General features: G+C 39.4%; 1 protein-coding gene and 1 long non-coding RNA gene across 7 annotated transcripts in view; one reads left to right on the top strand and one right to left on the bottom strand.

Moving 5' to 3' along the window:
• Positions 1-3,869: 3,869 nt before the first annotated feature.
• On the bottom strand, positions 3,870-12,142 carry LOC131972748 (uncharacterized). Its single transcript, XR_009394497.1, has 3 exons — positions 11,681-12,142; positions 8,050-8,122; positions 3,870-5,168 (listed from the first exon to the last, which is right to left on the bottom strand). It is a non-coding gene; the product is annotated as an uncharacterized LOC131972748 (long non-coding RNA).
• The window catches only part of LOC131972747 (pleckstrin homology domain-containing family A member 5-like), an 86,810-nt gene continuing 77,953 nt past the window's right edge, over positions 11,676-20,532 (top strand). For 2 of the 6 annotated variants that reach the window (XM_059334446.1, XM_059334445.1), the window contains exons 1-3: positions 11,681-11,892; positions 12,004-12,080; positions 14,770-14,827. In XM_059334446.1, coding sequence (XP_059190429.1) covers positions 11,801-11,892; positions 12,004-12,080; positions 14,770-14,827 — 227 coding nt within the window. In that variant the 5' untranslated portion in view covers positions 11,681-11,800. Of the gene's footprint in view, positions 11,893-12,003; positions 12,081-14,769; positions 14,828-20,532 lie in introns of all 6 variants that reach the window. The other 4 variants (XM_059334448.1, XM_059334450.1, XM_059334447.1 and 1 more) reach the window with 4 other exon arrangements.

Raw genomic sequence — 20,532 nt, 5'->3', positions numbered from 1 at the left:
ACCAACCTGTAAGGTCTTCTTCCTAGTTTTGCCACTAAAAACAACAAATGGATAGCAGTGTGGACATTTCTCCCCACTGTAGTTGTTTATCTAGATCCCAAGGAGGTCTACTCCACACTGTCTACTGTTTAAGCTTTAGAAGTGGTGACAATTTTCATTGTTTATGAGTCATGACTCTACAGTTGAGTCATGCTTAAGCTGCCTCATCCAGATCACACAGTCTGAACAACCCCTTGAGTGGATTTTTCACTTAAAAAAGGTGATATATTTGATTTATGAAAAATTCTTGATTTGATTTATTCATTTTAAACATGAAAAAACAACAACATCAACAACCTGCCAGGACCACACAGAGCACTGGAAGAGTGTTGGCCGGTAGCAAAGGAACTTTTGACTGGTGGGAGGAGGAGGCTGTCAGGCCCAGGGTGATATGGATGTCTTGCTTTTGGACGAGTGAGTCATATTAGCTGCCTTTCTATGTCTTGTGTTGCTGCACATGCTTGCTGTGGGGCTGTGTTGGCAAAATTGTCAACTTGCTAGTTTTAGTCATAAATGTTCTAATGTAATCAACAAATGCACCTGTACAGGTATTTATATTTACAACATCGGGTTGCTTCAACGATTGCTGATCAATCAGCTGATCCACTTAATCAACACAAGTTGTTTACTGCTTACTGGGGCTCCCAGGTACTGTCTTTGCAGCTGTGATTGCCTATGGTCCTCAATTATTTGTCTCAAACCTTGTTTAACCATGTCATGTAATATGATACTTCAGTACTAATCAGTAACAGATATTACTGGAACCACTACAGATAAACAGTTTATATCTTGGAAGCTGGCTATCCCAGTAACAATATGGCCACAATTACACACATTGATATTATCTTATACTAGGTTCTGACTTAGTATGTTAGTGTGTTACCTGGAAGTAAATTATTTCTTGCTTTAAACACTAGTTTCATGAACTTAAAAGCATGTTAACATTTTCCTACATTGTTAACTATCCTGGTGGCTTTTTTGTAGCATGCAGTGCCAAAGAAGCGCTGTTTTTTCTGTATCAGGCTTAATGTGTGGCATAAAAATAACTGTGGCCGAAAACATGTCTGCTCCAAATAATACAAATTTCTTCTTTGTGTCTGAGTGTGTGGCTCAAGCCTCTGAAATCTACTGCTTATGGCATGCCTTTGTATGCAGTCAATATCCAACTCTCCATACAGTTAGGATTAAACAGAGAATCAAAAGATGTCCTCAGTCCAAGGAATTGTGATTTAATGCTTATGTAAATGTAAAGCAGGAGAAAGGTCACATGAAATATTGGTTAGTGTTTAACATTCAAAGCACAAAAGCACATTCAGAAAGTTTTCTATGGTACAACTCCACCACCTTCCTATGCCCTGTAAAGTTTCCTGTCAGCTGGCTCTTTGATCTGTTGGCTATAGAGTGCACACATTTGTATGTTTCTGTGTGCTGCTTGTGAACCTTCTTTACTGCTTCTTGTGAAAAAAGTTTATTATGCTTCCCATCATTATTGCTCATCTGTCACCTGTGTGGTCGTAACCCTTTCTCTCAGTCTGTGGGTGATATTCAACCATTGGCATATAGCAGTCCATCCATCCATCCATCCATCCATCCATCCATCCATCCATCCATCCATCCATCCATCCATCCTCCCATCCATCCATCCATCCATCCATCCATCCCTCCATCCTCACATCCTCCCATCCATCCATCCATCCATCCATCAATCCATCAGCATGTCGAAGTGACAATCAGTTTAGAGGGTTTGCTTGCTCTTTATTTATTTTACCTTTCTGCTGAGCACAGCAACTGCAGTGAATGTGAGCCATCCAGCCGACAAAGCACTGATTAATTGTCTGCCTGCAACAAGAGGAGAGTGAGAGCAGCAGAGGGAGGAGGTTTAAAGGATAGACAGTAAAGAGGATAGCAGGGGGATAACTGTCCGTGCAAGCTTTGACAAGTCCACTGTGAAAAAGGAGTCCTCTGGCGTTGTGTGTCTTTTATTGTATATGTTTACATTTCTAGTGCATGACTCCAAATCTGTGCATAGCTGTCCCTGTGTATATTTGCCTTCCTGTCAGTCAGTGTGTTTGACTCCAAACCACAGGTATGCAAGCTTTTAGCTTGTGTAAATGTGATGCTGTGTTTTTGTTACACAGCACAGCAGCTACACTGCTGACAATCCTCCTCCACTCTCCTCTCGGGAGGTCAGATGTGTGACATCTCATCAGCCAGGCTGCATTTGAAATTAGTAAGGAATCAATGCTTATTGATTAGGGGAGCTGCCACAAGAAACTCTTCCCCTGCCCTGCCTGCTCCGCCTCAGCTTCCCCATATAGAAAGCAGATGGCTCTGCGTAGCGAATGGTGCTCAGGACACACGACGTGTTTAGTGGCCCAGACACAACCTCACCATAGGACTCAGCTGTGTCCTACTGCCTCTCCAGCAGACTGACAAATTTAGATTCTTATGCAGACACACACACACACTGGGGCACTCTCGCACTGAAAGAGATGTCAAGGAATACAGATCTCTTCATTTTGAGGAATATTGTGCGATGCAATTTAATCACAGAACGTTTGATTAAAAACCCTGTTTCGTATTTCTACTATCTTCACTTCTCTTTCGAGACAATTTTTCATTAGAGTGAGTGCGTGTAAACCATTCTTTATGTTTTTACGCGATGTGCAGTGAATGTTGATGCACTACCCTTATGCTTACTGGACCCTGACAAGGGAGGAAATGAGCTCAGATTTCCCACAAACCATCACTCCCACGCGTCGATTCGGAGCCAGTAAAGTGCCCCGGCCATTTAACTGTTGCTGACACTGGTCATCTTAGCAAATGGCACAACTATATTCACATTTTTTCTTCTTTTTCATTCTGTGGTATAGTTGAGAGCTTTGTATTAAATATTCCAAACAAGAAACATTGAACTCACTTTACCTAAACAGGTGTGAAGTGGGAGGTAAAAGCCAAAAGCTGACTCAGCACAATGTGCAAGCTGCCACATAAGCAGAATAAATAAACCACCAGTCATCTTGTGTACCAAGAAAGGACAGATACTCAAAAAGGTTTTAATTAAATAATTTTGTATTATTTATTATTGATAGTGTGGTCTGACATGAGACACAGAAAGAGGAAACACAGATATTACTAAACTGACACAATACTTTGCCAAATTAAAACAATTTATAACAAACATTTAACTGTTCGAGTAGAACTGGTGACATTTCCTTATGATTGACATATCATATAGAATCCTGAGATTTCCGTTCTGAACCTGTTATATGCATTTATTTTTATATTCCAGCAAATGAACACTTGGTGTGGGAGTTTCTTTACATACTTCTAAGTAAAAGTCCCTGTTTTGTATGTGTTGTTTTTATTAACATGCTGTAAAGTGCCAGCCTTATGAGCTCTCTAAGGACAGATCATTTGTGGAAGAACATTAAAGTGCTGTGTGTCAACATAACATGACAGGGTATAAAACTGTATGGTGTCTTCTGCATACTTCATCAATCATAGGCAGATCTGTCCTTTTAGGAACTTACTACAGAGCATCAACAAACAAATACAGCAGAGCGTTCTCCACACAGTTCTCCATCTATTTCAGTCGAGAGCTCATTTACTCAGCGCTGCAGGATGTGGGTCGGGTGTTGAACAAAAGAATAATTAAAGAAAAACAGACACTTTTGTGACAGATAGCTTTTGCTTCAGTAGACGCAACTCTCTCATTTTATTTTTGAATTGACCGTACACACTCCAATGAAGATCATGATTAAACACACACACACACACACACACACACACACACACACACACACACACACACACTCACACATCCACAAGAATAAACACGCAGGAGTTACGCAGACAAACAGAGTGACTTATTTTCTGTGGAAATCCAAGATTTCACAATAACTTACAGTGTCTGAGTTTTGGGACTTAAGAATGAGGCAATTCACCCAAAAGGCAAAGGGCTGCAACTAAACAACTCTTAATGTGACACCAATAAGGAACTAACTGAAGCAGTAATGGTACTTTGATCATGCACTTCTGTTTGACCTTAAATGTAAAAAAAACAAAAAACTTCAGGCCAAAAATAGCCCCAAGCAGAGCAGATGTTCATACATAAATATGTGTACTGTGATGTCAGAGACTAGGTCATATGTTTCCTTCTTTTCCTTTTTACATAATTAATTACTTTGGAGGTTATGCCATCTCAACTGGAGGATATATATAGTGTATTTTGATTTTCTATCAAGGCCACCAGTTGTCAGAGAAGGAAGAGTTCTGTTCAGCGCTAATCTTGTTGTTCTTTTTGCTGTTCATGCAACAAAAAAAAAAGCTACTTTATGTTTCTTAACTTTTTAAGAAACTGTCATTTTGTGTTGATTTTAGTGTCTCCTGTGGGAAAATGTGTTGGAAAAACATCAACTCATGTCATAAACATCTTGGTATGTCCATGGCGTGCATTTGTTTGGAAACAAGAGAGAGAAAGATGCTATTTTTAAGAATATCTTTCCGTTCTCAGGCGTTAAGAATGACTATATAGAAATAAAATCTTGCTGATGGTCTCCTTTGCTTATGTAGGTCATATAGAGGAATCAGTATTAAACTTAGGCTGTTTCATAACCAGTTAAAAACTTCTTGTCATTGCTTTTAACATGTTCACACAATATTCTGTGTACAAGGCTTTCTTTTGTTCTGTGCTGGGTAAGATCTGTATCAAAGTCTGTACACCCTGTTCAAATGGAATCTTTTCCTTTCGTTCATTAGGAACTATGATTAATATATAAGATGGCTCTCTTTGAACTTAGTCGTTTCTGAACAGAGTGGGAGGGATAATCAGATAAAGTTTAGTTTATTGTCCCAAACTCCAGGATCATTTGGGAATATCAGTGTTGTCCTTGAGGCTTTCTTGCCATCTGCCTTGAAGAATTATTTTTGGACCAGAGCCCTTCTCACTGTCGCTCACATGACCCTTGCTGCCCTCGAGAAGACGCTCATGACCTGTTTGTCACACTGCTTCGCTTTCCCATCAGACACAGGATATGTGTGTAAACAGGGGAGGACTTCATGCTGAGACATCCTGAATAATGCAAAGCCAAACAGATGTTGTGGTTTGCATTGTCATACATCAGCTTCTGTAAAAATAAAATAAAAAGTTTCTAAGTTTCCACACCTTAATTAACACTGTACATCACCTCAGACATTAAAGATGCCTGCAGTGGAATGTGGCTGCGTCCACTCCCAGTAGATAATCATGTCGTCGAAAACAGCACTTTCACATTAAACTAGCACAGGCCTGAAGTAGTTCTCTAAGAACTGATCTATTACTGCTACTTAAGCATAAATACACTGCAGGGTGAAAGCACACTCTTGCACTCATGAAGATGAAACCAGGAGGTGCTTCGTGTCAGGATTTGTGGTGTCAGCACATGTGATAAGCTTTAATGAGCACTGTATATTAGGAACTCACACCCATGTCAGGTTATTTATGCATTATACCAAAGTGGAGCTTCTGACCCTGATCAATGTTAAGTAGTCCTTCATTTTAATTAATAATCTATTCCATTACTTAAATAACACAGCAGGATCATTTGAGTAATTACACCAGCTGCAATAAATAGGGGACTCACTCGTGTTATGTGTGGATGATTTAAAGTCCAGTGCATTTACAGTTACCTTTTACCTACTAAGGACAGATAGCAATTAACAAGGCAGTTTATGATGCATTTTAATATGTTTACACAGGGCTTCTTGTCTAAACCAATAATACCCAATGACAAAATGTAAGATTATAGTGATTATGTAAGTTTAGATATTTAACAAACATATTCATTTTGAGAGGCTGAGCTCTGATATTTAATTCCTGCAAGGTTCTGCTGTTAGGCACTCTGCAGAAAGTAACACAGTCAATCTTTTCATAACTTTAGCATGAATAAACTATCACAGTGAACACAAGTCCAGCTCTGTTTTTATTTTGCATTAAAAATAAAATAAAACCCAACACGTCTGTGAAAAATAACTTCTTGTTTTTTTTGCCACAGCAGAGCTGGAATGCATTTCCTCTCACAGTCACTTCAGTTGAAAGGCCACTTGCAGCATCCTCTAATTACAAAATAGACCCACTCATTCAGTTTTAATGACACATATCACTAGTGGAAATCTCATAAAACCTGGAAAGAAAAACATTTGGACTGCACCCAAAAAGGGGCTATGGATCCAATGAGGTCATCACTGTGGTGAACACAGAGCCATTTGTGGGTTGGGCTCTTGTCAGACTGTGACTAACAGTGATTCAGGGCAGCATGTTTAATGATTCAGAGGTGAGTTGTGAGAACTACAAATACTTTCAGGGCCTTTTTTTCCACAAACTTTCGAAGCCCAGTGACCCATATTCCTACCATTCGTACTGCTACTACTGCATACCTCAGCATCTACAACTGAATTAAGTATTATACCATTTTTCCAATGTTGCCTATTACCCTCTCCTGCTGACTTGACTGTGGGTTATGCATGCCAGTCAAATGATACCGTGTGTTGAAATCGGAGAAGCATGGATGACATCATGTTCACCTCATTGAGCAATGAGTAAGGGATGGGATAAACAGCACCGTAGAAAGTTAGTGTGGCCAGTTTTACACTGTAGTTGTGGGCTGATTATTACCTCCTGGGAACTGCTATTTTACTGAATCAAAGAATAACTAATTTACAGTTGTAGCGAGGCAGCAATGTGAGAAAACTCATTTACAATCCAATAATTTCAGGCTGAAAGATGGCTCTATCTGTAAAGGCTTTTGATGCCAGCAGATGAGAGCTGTGTACAGATGCCGAGTGGCTCCACTCTAAAGAGAAGAGTCCTCCCTCTTACCTAGCACAGACAGGCACGGGGCTACTGCTGAGCTGGCACCAGAACAAAGCCCTCCAACAGCTGCTTGATAATGTGCAACCATTAATTACATTCTGATGCCTCAAGTCTGGCCTGTGTCGCTGAACCCTCGCTTTGCCGAGCGCGGAGCAATTATGTAAGAATGCGTTGCACAATGTTAACCAGACACAACACTGTATGTACTTAATAATGATACTCCCTTGCACTTTTACATATTCAGACACTGGCTCTCCTTTGGGACATGAATAAATATTTTGTTAGTTGAATTGAGTGAAACTGGTCGTATTGTGATATTCAGCGAATTCTGTTTCTTTTATTCCGACTAGAACAGTAAGTTGGTAAGAGTAAGTTGGAAACTGTTGGATGACTTTTGAGCTTTCTAAATCTCTGCTAACTTCATTTTGTATTTTTTATCATATTATGAATACAGCCTCAGTAAAGTGTAGTGTAAAATTAGGTAGATCCTAGAGACAAAAAGAATATACAAATCTGCAGGGGTCAAGGACTTAATGGCTCCAGTTCTCTTTGGCCATGGATAAAAAAAAAAGCTATTATTACGATATTTTTCACCAAATACCTCAATATTTGGTGCTTTAAAAATAAAATACACAATGAGTTTGCTGATAAATAATCATTACCAATGTGGATATAATAACAGTGAAGGCAAGAACAGTCCGGTACGTAAAGAAAATGACATCACTTTCCTGTAATGCATTATTAAAAATCTGGAATGGACGACACTTATGCTGTATTACAATATCAGAAAACAAAGACAACATCAACTCTCATATCACAATATCCATATAATATTGTAATATTTCCCAGCCTTGTTCTCCATATATTTCCATTTTCTCACAGTCAACTAGATGCTTCAGAGAAAGGATTTACACACAGCACCACATGCTCTACCTTTAGCAGAAAGGCAAACATACTTTGTTACTCTCATTTAGGCTCCCACTTTAACTAAATGGTATTGGGTTGCTTGAGTGCTGATGATAAGCTGCAGTACAGAGAAGCATTTATCATTCACCCTGGCAACTGTGGGCTGCAGTTGAGAAATGTCTGCTCCTGCCAAAAGAAGAATTACATGTGCTGACCCACAGTGCTGGACTTTCTGTTATGTCAATACTGACCTTGGAAATAGAAGTCTATGCAAACTTGCATATAGATGAGGGCGAAGTTTTCAATCAAACCTGTAACTGGATCCTGTGAAAAATAAAAGGAAACTGGATTGAAATGGGTTTCTCGGCTTTCTTTAGAAATACTTTTATGGTAATGGTTTTGACTAATGTGCCTGTCAATCCAAAGCTTTGTTTGGGTCGTATATCAGGTTAGCCGATCATTTTGAGAGTCAGGAAAAGGAAATAGTGTCTGTATGTTTCACTTTTCGTTTCTCGATGGTATGAATGGCAAGAATACTCTGAGAAGATTTTAAGTTGCACATTGGAAAACTGAGAAGCATCAGACCGTCATTCTCTGATCCCACGAGTATACCAGCGCATACAGGTAGGTATCAGGCTCCAATGGAGTAATTTCCACCCGAATGGACCTCATTCATAGATATTCTAAAAGGGATTTAATAGTGATGGAGCTGCTGGGGCTTGGGCAAGTAGGGTGATGTATCTCCTTCAAAAGATATTTTTATAGTTAAAAAATAGTCTGAATTGTAACACCAAATCTATCTAGACTTTTAAGGGAATAGGGACTAGATGGTATTTATCTGTGCAATATGCAACAAAGTCTCTGAAATTCATCTTACATTTATGTTTAAACACAAAATAGAGTTTAAACAAAAGAGCACGGAAAGTTCATCTTTGTTGAATATTATGTTTCTTCTTTCTCTCATGGACCACTGTCTTAACTATCTGGGGAAAAAAACAAGTAGTTCTTTTGTGTGCTGAATAACCAGAAAGCTGCGCTGCTCTGCTCCAGGTAAGAAGAAAACAAAGGGCTCTGTGTTGTTGACATCTGACCAGGAGCGACATCAGCACCTAACTGCTTCCCCTCCTTTAAGAGTTATTCTCGAAAGTGGATGAGCTGGCAGTTGGTGAATATGTCCACTTCTCACCATCACCAACCAACTGCCTCAAAAGCTGTGGCTTACCATGTGTCCAGCACACAATGCAACACAACAGACAACAACAGGCACAGTGGTGTTGTATGACTTGTCTTTGTATGGTGTGAAAGGCTAATGCTGCAGTTTCAGCACAATGACGAAGGCGGAGACCAAGACCGTACAGGTGTGTACAGGCTGTTTGACTGTGTGTGTGTGCCAGTTTGTGCCACCGGACAAGGCAGGAATACCAAGCAGCAAACTGCCCCAAAACACCACAACTCCAGGGGCCATAAAAGCTGCAGGCTAAGTGTCTGTCATCTGGTTTGTCTTAATTTAATGAATAACTTGTTTTAGAACATTAAAGCACAACACTATCTGACATGACACCTCAAGGTGGCTCTTGCTATTATCTGACCTCGAGGCACCATCTTTAAGGGGGCCCCTGTGCTTATAGTTTTAATGCCTTCATAATTTGCTTTCCCTGCCTACATATTTATATGTTTTTTTTATGCCATTTAACTTTATTAGACAGTAGGGAGGGAAAATGGGGGCCAGAGAAATGAGGGCTGACATGCAACAAAGGTTTTCTCTCTGATTTGAATCAGGGAGTTTGCTGTTGAATGGTCGGCATCTTATTCACCTTGGCCACCAGTGCTAATCATGCTGCCATGGCCGGATTAAGCCATTAGTGGGCCACTACTGAACTCTCTAAATTAGTTTATGGCAATTTGATTATTTGATTAAACACAATTTTTTTCCAAAAAATGTGCCGTGTGAGGACAATCTTTTTTCTTGGCAGCTTTCACCCCCAGACACTACCAAATTCTGATCTTAAATGTACCACCTAACCTCACATTTAGCAATATAATTTTACTTTTCCTAATATGTATCTACTTTTTGAAATTCACATGAACTACTCTTTGCATCAGCATAGATTTGACCCAATATACAGCACTTTTTTTAGCCAGATGGTTAAGTTACCATAAGACCGGAACTTACAAGCAATAGAGCACTTAAAGGGCTATTTTTTAAAACAGAGCCTGGGGCAGTGCTGAACTACACATATAAACGCCAAGGACTTAGCCTTTTTGCTCTACCAGTGAGCCAACGGGATGCCCACCAATCTGATTTAAAATAATATTTTCTGGTGTAACACAAAAGCACAAAATCTACTAATTCTGCTTTACTTTTAGCATTAAATATTTTTTGTGGCCTGGTGGGGATTCCTGTTGGCCTGGCGCCCACCAAGCCTGTGCAGTAGCACTCAGTGTTTCCATCAACAAATTTCTATGTGCATTTTAAAGATTTGCATGAGAAAAGCCAATTCCTGGAGACGTCTTTCCATTTTCTCTCGTGGGTGTCCAAAGTTGTCCAAATAACAACCTCTTTTTTGTTGTTGTTTGTTCTTTTTTTGCGCAATCTCTACTTCTTCCACTGTTTACTGATGGACTAGCCTGCAGCAATACAACACACTACCATCTTCTGAAGAAAGTATGTTTATGCAGCTTTGTTAATTCGCTCGAAACCATTTGATAGAAACGTCTCTAATTTGCATTTTCTTTCATGTAACATTTCAAAATTTTGCTTCAAAATTTGCTAAGAAGCTATTGTCACGCTGTTATGTCTCAAAGGGACACAAGAATAAAGGAACCATCGTTAGTGTGACTAGTAACACCTGTGCTTTGCCCACTTGAGCAAGTCAAATTGCCTGCAGTGAAAAATAACGGCGTTTTTTTAGCTCAGTAGATCAATTTTGCCCTGGGGCTTCCAGGCAGGTTAATCCGGCCCTGCCCCCATGGTTGTCAACACTACAAAGAGGTGCCTTTGTTTCGAACAATATGCACTCACAGCCATCCAAAAGACAACAATAACAAAGAAACATAGGCATCCACAATCACATTCAAACAACAGAGGAAAAAACTTTTAAAGGAATTGTTATGGCACTACACACAAAAACAACTTATATATCGTCACACTGTTAAAATAATCGCCTAAATCATTTTTTGTCAAAATTGTTTTTTTGCCTAAATTATCTCCTCATGACGCCTGCCACCTATGGTAAAATCGCCTAATAATAATCACATCCTCAGTTGATCAGATCATGTGATTTTACCCCTTTAAGATCATCACTTCTTTGACAATTTGCCACATTCATAGGCATCAGATAAGAACCCACCAAAGAAGAGCTAGAGGGAGATGGTTTAGTTATCAGTTTAGTTTATCAGTGTTTTATTGTTCACACTAATATTGGTAACACTTTACTCAAAGGTGTCTACATAAGAGTGACATGAGCGTGACATAGGATGTGTCATGAACATTAATGACACTTTAAAGTAACATTAATGCTCATGATACTTGTCATGTCATGTTTCTGACAGGCTTGTGTGACTCTTACGTAGACACCTTCAAAATAAAGTGTTACCATATCTTGCTTCAAAAAATCATTTGAACATGTCATTTATTTCTCTTAAATTACATAATTTACACACAGTGTTATTACTATGCCAATAGCCATCCTTTGTTACATTCTTTTTTGAGTGAAATGATCAATAAATGTCATATGTTACACTTTTGGTGAAGTTTTTTGTGTTTCATGCAAAAATGAGTTAGGCGGTTATTTTAACAGGGTGACGATATGCTTTGTCAATTAACGTGTTTATTTCACGTATTGTGAATTGAATCATCTGCCAGACAGATGAATTGACTACCTGTGTGCCCCACCTCCTGGGCTCCTGCCCTCCTCTCAGCCATCCGCCGTTGCCAAGGTTTCCGTGTACGCGCTGCCTGTGAGAGCGGAGCCGCGCGATTGTCATACAGTATTGCCAGACATGGCGGCGGATATACAACCCGAGTGGATTTCTTGTCTCCCTTCTTCCTGGAGTTATGGGGTTACTCGGGATGGACGCGTCTTCTTCATTAAGTAACTATCCCTCCGAGGAAAAAGGCTCAAGTCGTTTCAGTTCGTTTCTGATTCAAACAAAGTCACCGTGTGGTAATAATGAACGCATTTCCCTCCTCTCTCTCCAAACAGCGAAGAAGCCAAGAGTACAACCTGGCTGCATCCAGTAAGTGGCGAGGCGGTAATAACCGGGCACAGAAAAACTCCAGGTAAGGTGTCACTTAAGTTTTTTACTCGTATGTTTAACGTATCTCGTGTCCGCCGTCATGTGTTTTTGTTGACGAGCGTATCTCTCAAACCGATACTTCCCACACTGGGAGAGAGGGACTGTGACATCCACGCCGTGTTTCTCAATGCATGAGTGTTTTTTTTGGCACTGGTGCTGTGAAAAGTGAGCCCCTGTCATACCCACCTCTGCCCTGCTGTTCGTGCCACTTCCTCGGCTTCTTTTTCATCTTGGTCAGTGAAGTTGACGTCAGCTAAAACAGCGACTTTTACTAACAACCACCAGCATGTCAGTTCATTTCGTAATTATTTATTGGATTCCGGATAAACTATGTGCTTGTCTTGACTACATAGACCAAGGCTGGGCAACCTAAATGCTGGATGGGGCCACAATTTTTCATCGACACTACCACAGGTCCACATAGAGAGAGGACCGTGCACTTCACCAGATAGGATGAAACTGCAATTTCAAATATGTTTCCAGTGCAGTAACTTTTTTTGTGATCAATTTTTAAAATGGATTTTTCCATTTAGTTTAAAACAAACAAACAAACAAGCAGTTGTGGCAATCATCAATTGGGCAATAATAGCAACAGCAACAAAGAAAATAAAATGAAAAAAATTAAATAAATAACAATGACAATACTTCGAACCAAACATATCAACGATATTGAGTGTTGAAAAATAAGAAAAGGGGAAAAAAAGAAAGAAAAAATGAATCAAAATAATAATTATAATTATAATAATGAAAAAATATAGACAATACAGTGCAGTAACTTAACATATTTCATGCTGACATGCATGTATAACAGCATAAATAGGAATACAAAAGGTTTGAAGCAATTAAAAAATAACCACTTACTGTGATTTTTTTTTTTTGTGCAAGAACAGCAGACCAACATTAATTGCATGAAGTCATTTTGTGCATTTTTACACTGCACTTTTAAGATTTCATGCTCAAATGCATGTAGTTGTACTGAGGGCCACTTCAAGTGAGGCTGCGGGCCGTATGCGGCCCCCGGGCCTCCAGTTGCCCATCCCTGATATAGCTTGTCCGATCTCTACCACACCACTTCAAAAACCCTTAATCAATCTTAAACGCAGCATGTTACAGTACATGGATGAACTGCTGGTGATGTATGTAGCAGCCTCCCCACATCTAAAGTCTCTGCAGAGCTTTCCCAGTGTTATTGTAGAGTGGCTGTTGCATCTCAGTCGGGCTGCAACTAATGATTTCCTCGATTAATCAGTTTAGTCTTTAAAATGTAAAAGAGAAAAAAATGGTGATAAACGAACCTCAGAATTTACCATAGACAAAAGCCATTAGATCTGAAACAAGTAGTTGATTAATCAATGAATAGATCACCAGAAAATTCATCTGCATTTCTTTTTTTTATTGATTTGTTCCAACCTATAATTTTTCAAGATTTTCTGTTTTTTAATTGGCTTATGTGATATTTGGATAAGGCATACTCAAGGTTTTGATGAAAGAATGGCAATCAGCATTTGATTTAAGGCTGCAGTTGCGAGTTGCCCACCAAAATCACTAACTACATAACAGCACATAGATGAAAGGGATGCAATGCAAGCAGTAGCTTTCTAGTTGATGGTTTTTGGTGAGGGCGCAGTTTGACGCAGGAGCCAAGTAGTATAGTAATCAAGTGCTGGCTTGAAAAGTGAAGCCAATGCAAAGTGTCTTAAATCTGCATTCCTGCAAATGGACAGTAGGGGGCGACACCATTGGTTGAAAAAAAAAAGACGTTTGTATGTAGGTCAGTAGGAAAATGTGCCTATTTCTCACTAATGAGTTTATGGTCTCAATCATCAGTTTCAAGTCTCCTTCAACACAACATGATGTTCTTTATGTAGATTATGGTTACATTGAGAGTAAAAAAGATGATAAAGCATGGTATGCTTTATCATCTTTTTTAAAGCATGGTATGCGGTAGGGCCAGGCTTGTTATTGACAGGGTGCAGTGTGTGTTTTTGTCTTCAAACATTTCCTTTTCCATTGCTTTTTCATCAAACTTCATTGTATCCCATTGGTCGATTAAAAAGTGTTTGGTTGAATTAAAAGACACGAAGGAGCCAGCTGTTCATTTTGAATAAGTTCTTGCTTGGATCTGTCCTGTTTATGCACTTGTTGGAAAAAAAAAAACAGTATGGCAAGGGGTATAAACCAAAATGCTAGAAATTAGGCTTCAAAACCACATGTGTTTCATGTCATGTTGGGGGCATGCAAGTTTGTTTCTGATGGCTGCCATTGGCCTATGGGCCGCACTTTGAGCAGCTATGCATTGGATTTTGGATTGCTGGCCAGCCAAAACACGCAATGTGAAGGCATAGTGAGGTGTAGTTTTTACAATTTTGTGCCATATTATATTTTATTGACAATTACATTTAAAAGGCAGCAGCTAAAACCTTACATTTAAGAATCTTGAACCAGCAAATATTCAACATTCTTACTTGAAAAATAATGGAATTGATAACTCAATTTTCAAAATGGTTTAATAATCAAGTAATGGTTTAATTGACCAATCATTGCAGCTCTGCATCCTGGCATGTGAATGACAGCTGGGAGTGTGTAGCTCTGGTTAATTTAATACACACAACATCTGTTTGTTCCACCAGTTTGTGTTCACATGTTTTTGTCTACCTCTCTCTCTTTCACAGACTTACCCACAGGATGGGAAGAAGGATATACTTTCGAGGGCGCACGGTGCTTTATCAAGTAAGTTTCACACCCTCCCCCCCGCAAGACACACACACCCGTCAAACCCTGAACCTGCACACCATATCTGACCAGGCCATATGAACTCAAAGCGCTTCCCCTTGGCATTTCATGTTTTATCTCTTTAAATGAATGAAAAAAATAATCCAAGTGCTAGACAACTTCTGAAAACACGCTGTGGATTAGAAGTTAATATTACACGGCTGTAAATTTTGAACCTTTACTCCCCATTTCTGTACTGTTAGAGCCTATCACAAAAGTTAATGATTACACAGGAATTTTGTGCAAATAATCTACAGACATGGGCAAAGTGTGGTTGCTGTCTTCTCGTGAGCTGTTTTTGTTTAATCAGACTTACCCTGCTCAGAACTGAGCCTACTTGGTGAAGTGAGCCAAAGTATAATGTGCTCTAGTTTTTCTGACAGTTAATAATTTGTCAAAAAACCCAGTTATCCCGTTATTGTTTGGGTTTATGTGGTTTGCTCTCAGTTTAAAATGACACGTTTTAAGTAGATTCGGGAAAATATTTCAGAGGTACATGCCAACCTACGGTATTACAGGAATTTCAAAAGACTTCTTATTTAAAGGCTCCCTCCATTGATTTCGTTTGAACGGCATCTCTATAGTACGCTCATTTGTTGTTGCTATGTGGGCAGAAGGAATGTGATATATCCTCCGTATCTGCAAAAAAGACTTTGATTTGTTCACTTTGTGCCCTTCTCTCTTTAAAGACCAGGATCTACATGAATTAGGCTATACGAGTATTGCTTGTTGGCCATGTTACAAAGTCCCTGAACTACAGTACATTTCACATTTTCCTCTACCTCCTCCTTGGTTGCCTGATGCCTGTGAGTGATCAAAAGAGATCACAAGCGCTGTCATTCAGTCAGCACTGATTCATCATCTGTCCTCAGAATGTTTTAAATCCAAGGATATGGCTTGAAATATTTTGTTATTCCGTATGTCCTAATGAACTAGTCCTCTCGCACAGCAGTTATTATGTCACAGATGAATGTCTCTGTCATAAAGCAAGAATGCCTCGGCAAGATTGAAGACATTGCAATATACAGGCTGCAAATGTAGGATATTACGCCTTATTATCCTCACTGAATCCTCTCCTCGTCTTTGACTTCCTCATGAATTTGAGGAGCTTCTTCATGTGGCAGGTTGCCAGGCAGTCCGACTGAAAGGCAGTAATTTTATATTCCAGTATTTTATCACGGCTTCTCGGTTCAAAACAGACCCAGGGACCACATTCATTAGTTGATTACTGTGATTCTGGCACAGTCCAATGACATGGTAATGTTCTCTGTAAAACAAGTTACAAACTCATCAGGTTGTCCTCTACAAAGCATACAAACTGTACTTTGGAAGTGATAAAAGCATTGGTTTCATGCACTAGCTAAGTCTCCCCTGATTCCAGTTGTTATGTCCTGAGAAGCTGCAGATGAGAAATAATGTCTCTACCACAAATTACTTAGCTCTCAATTGAGGTCACTGTGCTGTATGCAAAATACCTGATAAACCTGTTGTACACAGGTTTAACTGAGGATTAAGAGAGTCTAGACTCTAGTGATTAAGGGGATGTATGGACAATTCAGATAATTTCATTTTTACCATGAAAGTTAAGTCTATTATACTGTCCATTTATTATGTAGTAGCTCAGCTGTTGGCACATACCACTGAAGTTAATGTGCTATTGTGTGATTAAAGTATTCCTAATAGCAATAGAAAGCTTATTGATTATCTGACTAAATAAAGCGACCCTGTTTTAGCTGATGCACCGCTGCTCATCAAAGAGGACCCATTATTTGTTTGTCTGCAAAGAAGCAGGTGGACTACATGTTGAATCTTTTAGTCACCTGCAATTACAACACAGTCAACAATAAACGAAATGTAAACAAAAGTCTGTCTTCAGTTGGTTTAACTGAACACTAAACTTTTAAACTGCAGCTGAGCAAGTAAAAAACTAAAACACGAGCAGCATATCTCCTTCATTTGACCTGTAATAGCAATGTTCCTTTGAGTGAAAATGCAGAGTAAGTGAAAAATGCATCAAACCCCCCTATTTCTTCATTCCCCTGTCACTTATTTGTAGTGTGTGTCACTTACGTATAATGCCTTTCATTTATTTTTGAACACCGGATAAAAGGAACTAACTGAAAGCTAAACTGGGAGCCCCAAATTTGGAGCATTAATTTATTTCACATTTCCTGTATAAAAATGTTACGTGAAGTTCCTTTTGTAGCGGCCAAACAGAAAATACAAGTAGACATATGAGATGCTGTACTGCATGCTCATTGCGTTGACTGTGCTTTTTAATTCTAATGAAAGCTGTTGCAGATTTTGTGGGTGAAGTGCAGATAATTAGCCTACATGTGACAGAGTCAACCACTGTCTGGAACTGTTTTAGTAAGACACACTTTCCCATGCTGTTTAGTGGGACTGGCTCATGAGGGTCCTCATTATTGTTTTACTTAACAAGAGCTTTTAGAATTCTAGTTATGTGGTCACTGCTGTATATTCATGTCATTGAGCTAGCTGCTGCACTAATGAACAAGCATTAGATCAGTTTGTCAGTCTTTAGTGATGAAGATGTACTTAAGCTATGTTCAACCAGGCCTGCTAATTTCGTTGTGACTCATTGTTTTGACATAGAGATTTGTTGACAAGTTTATGAGATAACTGTCTTGGACAGTCCTTGGGACATTTTGAGGCTTTATGTGAGCCTGCCAATAAAAGCCTCTGAAAACAGTCCAAAGCCATTAGCTTGATGACAACTGGATAAGTCTGTGCCTTATGTACTACAGTATGTTGTTATTACTTTGTCATTCATTTAGTATTCTGAAGTATTGCAAGTTTGCATTTTGAATGTACATACACACGATTTTCAACCAAAAAACAACAACACCTCGTGTTTTCAGACTTATGAGCTAGAGACTGGTTCATTGATTCATTTCAATGACTCAGGTCTGTTGTGAGCCTGCAAAAGGATCTGGCCCATTCACATGCTGGCTGTTGGCTCGGCTCTTACCATCGGGTTACACAGTGTGAGCATCAAGTAGCAGATTGTGCTGACGTAGACCGTCCTCTGACAGGATGTGTTATAGGGAGGATGGAAGGTGCAGGTTGCTGGTGTGATGGTGTGGACAAGAGGCATGGCCCATCACAAGATTTGATTATTTTATGGTACTATGAAGTTTGAAGGAGTGAAGGTCAACGCAGATGTTAATTGAATCAGCTCTCCTCAGACTGAGCAGCAGCCTTTTCTGAGTTGCTGGGTTGCATGTAGGTGGCCCGATGCCAACTTGGCTTTTAGTTGTCAGAACTTTGTTTTGAACTGACCAGTGCTTGTTCTCCCACAAACAGAGTGAGATAATGAGGAGGTTAAAATCTGCAAACCGTTGGCTTATTTTTTTCATTCACAGGCAGACATGTTTATCTAAAGTCAGTGTGTTGTGACTGTTTTGTTTCAAAGTTAGACAAGCATGCAAGAAGTGAAACATGTGTCTACCTTTTGTTAAGATGCTGCACTTGAAAAACTCCTATTTCAAGCAGCCGGCTGCCTCTGTTCAATTTAGCTATTATTTTTCTCTTTAAATGTGCTTGTTTGCTTTTGCGTAGAGCATATACATATTATAAGTACACACACACCCACACACACACACACACACACACACACACAGAATCATTGAATTTCCCCATCTGCTATGGCTCATTGAGAAGAGAGTAACGGGTCAATAGCACCCACCCATTAGTCCTAATACATTCAACTTTTTAAGCCAGTGGCTTTTGGCCCTGGCCTCAACTGCTGAATTTGGCAATAAATCAGAGAACACTGAACTCCATCCAGCCACTCCAGCCGCTGCTTTGGTCCTCGAAGAGCCGAAACAATAATCCACACATCAGAGTAACCGACACTTTCTCCTTTAGATTAACCTGTCTGCCACTTTGTACCTTGTGTCGAGAGTTGGGAGCTGGGAGACTTATCTCTTATTGAACCACACTTCTGTGCAAAGATCTGAAGCCGACGTCGTTGTGGAAATACTGTGTGCTGCTCGGCTCTGTGTGGCATACTATATGGAGAATCAAGCCATGAACATTTTATTTTTTTCTCTGTTTCCTTCTCCTGGGTCTACTAGTGAATTCTCCAGCCACCCGGAGTGCAGTATCTGTTCAGTCTGTTTTTTGTTTGTGACGTAAACAGTGTTTTGATGAGACAGTGCCATCTGGCAGATTTGTGTTTTTCATTTTATCTCTATAGCACATAATCCAACATTTTAACTTAAGCTTCGTTCTGAACAAGACGGAGGGACATGATTTGGGCAATTGAACAAGCATTTTGTCAAAATGTTTCTTTTGTCACAGTCTGCTAATGAGGATTGTTAACCTGGGATGACCTTTCACAAGTGTGTATTAGGATGAATAGGTAAATTAGTTTGACTGGTGCAAAAGGCTTAATATTTTGGCAGAAGAGTGATGACCTTAATTACTTAATAGATTATATTAGTTACCTTGTGGATGCAGGAAGTGTTTACAGCAATTATCCTTATGAATAGACAGGTGCAGATCTCCTGCCAGTTCCCTCCCTTTGTTGGCTATTCTTGTCTCATTTATTCTGCCTGAAGAAGGCGGGGAAAAGCTGAAGTCAGGGCTAATTGCTGCAGGTTACACAATAGCTGACATCTTGTTTTGAAGGCTAATGAGTGAGTAATAATTACAGTAGCATGCTCAAATGGCTACCCTCACACTCCTATAGACCAAGAGTCTTGCTTTATCGTATTGCCCGTTACTAGTGTTCCATTCGGTAACATTTTGTAAGCGTTCTTTGAGGTCAATTTGCCGTTTCTAAATGCTCACCAGTATTAAGTGCAACTTAAGCTATAAATAATGTACTAGTCTGCTCTGCAACCACCACTGTCATTAGGCTGCTCACTTCTACAGCTGCATAATTAATCACTCAGAACAGAGGAGAGCATGTCAATTGAAATTTGGCCAATTATGACAAAATCTCTCTAGTGGATTTCTGTTTAGCTGTTGGCTCATTTTGTGCTTTGAAGGCCCACACACTGGCTGAGTGCACATTTAAAAGTAGGAGTATCAGATCGCAACTTGCTCTCATGTGGATCAATATTCGGGTTGAGATAATTGTCACTCAAAGATAGATAATGAAATCTGCTTTGTTTTGATGAGTCTGCGGTTTTTTATTGATAACCGTTATTGATAACCTTGAAGATGAAATTCCATTTCAAAAACATTCTATTGCTCCATTTTCATAAAAAATATTGACAATAGCAACTTTAAAGAAACATTTTGGGGATAATGCTTGTTGGTTTTAAGTTTGAAAAGGGAAACATCCATACTTAACATAGTTCAAAATACCCTTCCATTCAGAATACACTATAAGTATACTAAATGGACAGTTTTCTACAAGTATTCAAATAGTTAAATTCCATTTCAATGTCCATACCAGTATTTCTTTTATTGCCTTTCCTCATATTTTTCTAAGTTTCATCTCCGCCATCGCAGCCACTTCAGACACTAACACCTCAGGGCATCAGTGAAGTTAGGCATCTTATCAGACATCTGAAGAATGGATTAGACTTCAAGCATTGGGGATTTGTTTTCATTTTCATGAGTGACATCAGCTAAAGTGAGTTAAACCCCCAATGCTAAGGGACAGTCTGAGGCATGAGCTCTCACTG

The sequence above is a fragment of the Centropristis striata genome, chromosome 6, assembly GCF_030273125.1.
Source record: "Centropristis striata isolate RG_2023a ecotype Rhode Island chromosome 6, C.striata_1.0, whole genome shotgun sequence".
Classification (NCBI taxonomy): domain Eukaryota; kingdom Metazoa; phylum Chordata; class Actinopteri; order Perciformes; family Serranidae; genus Centropristis; species Centropristis striata.
The sequence above is the reverse complement of the archived record's forward strand: the minus strand, read 5'-3'. Positions and strand labels throughout refer to the sequence as shown.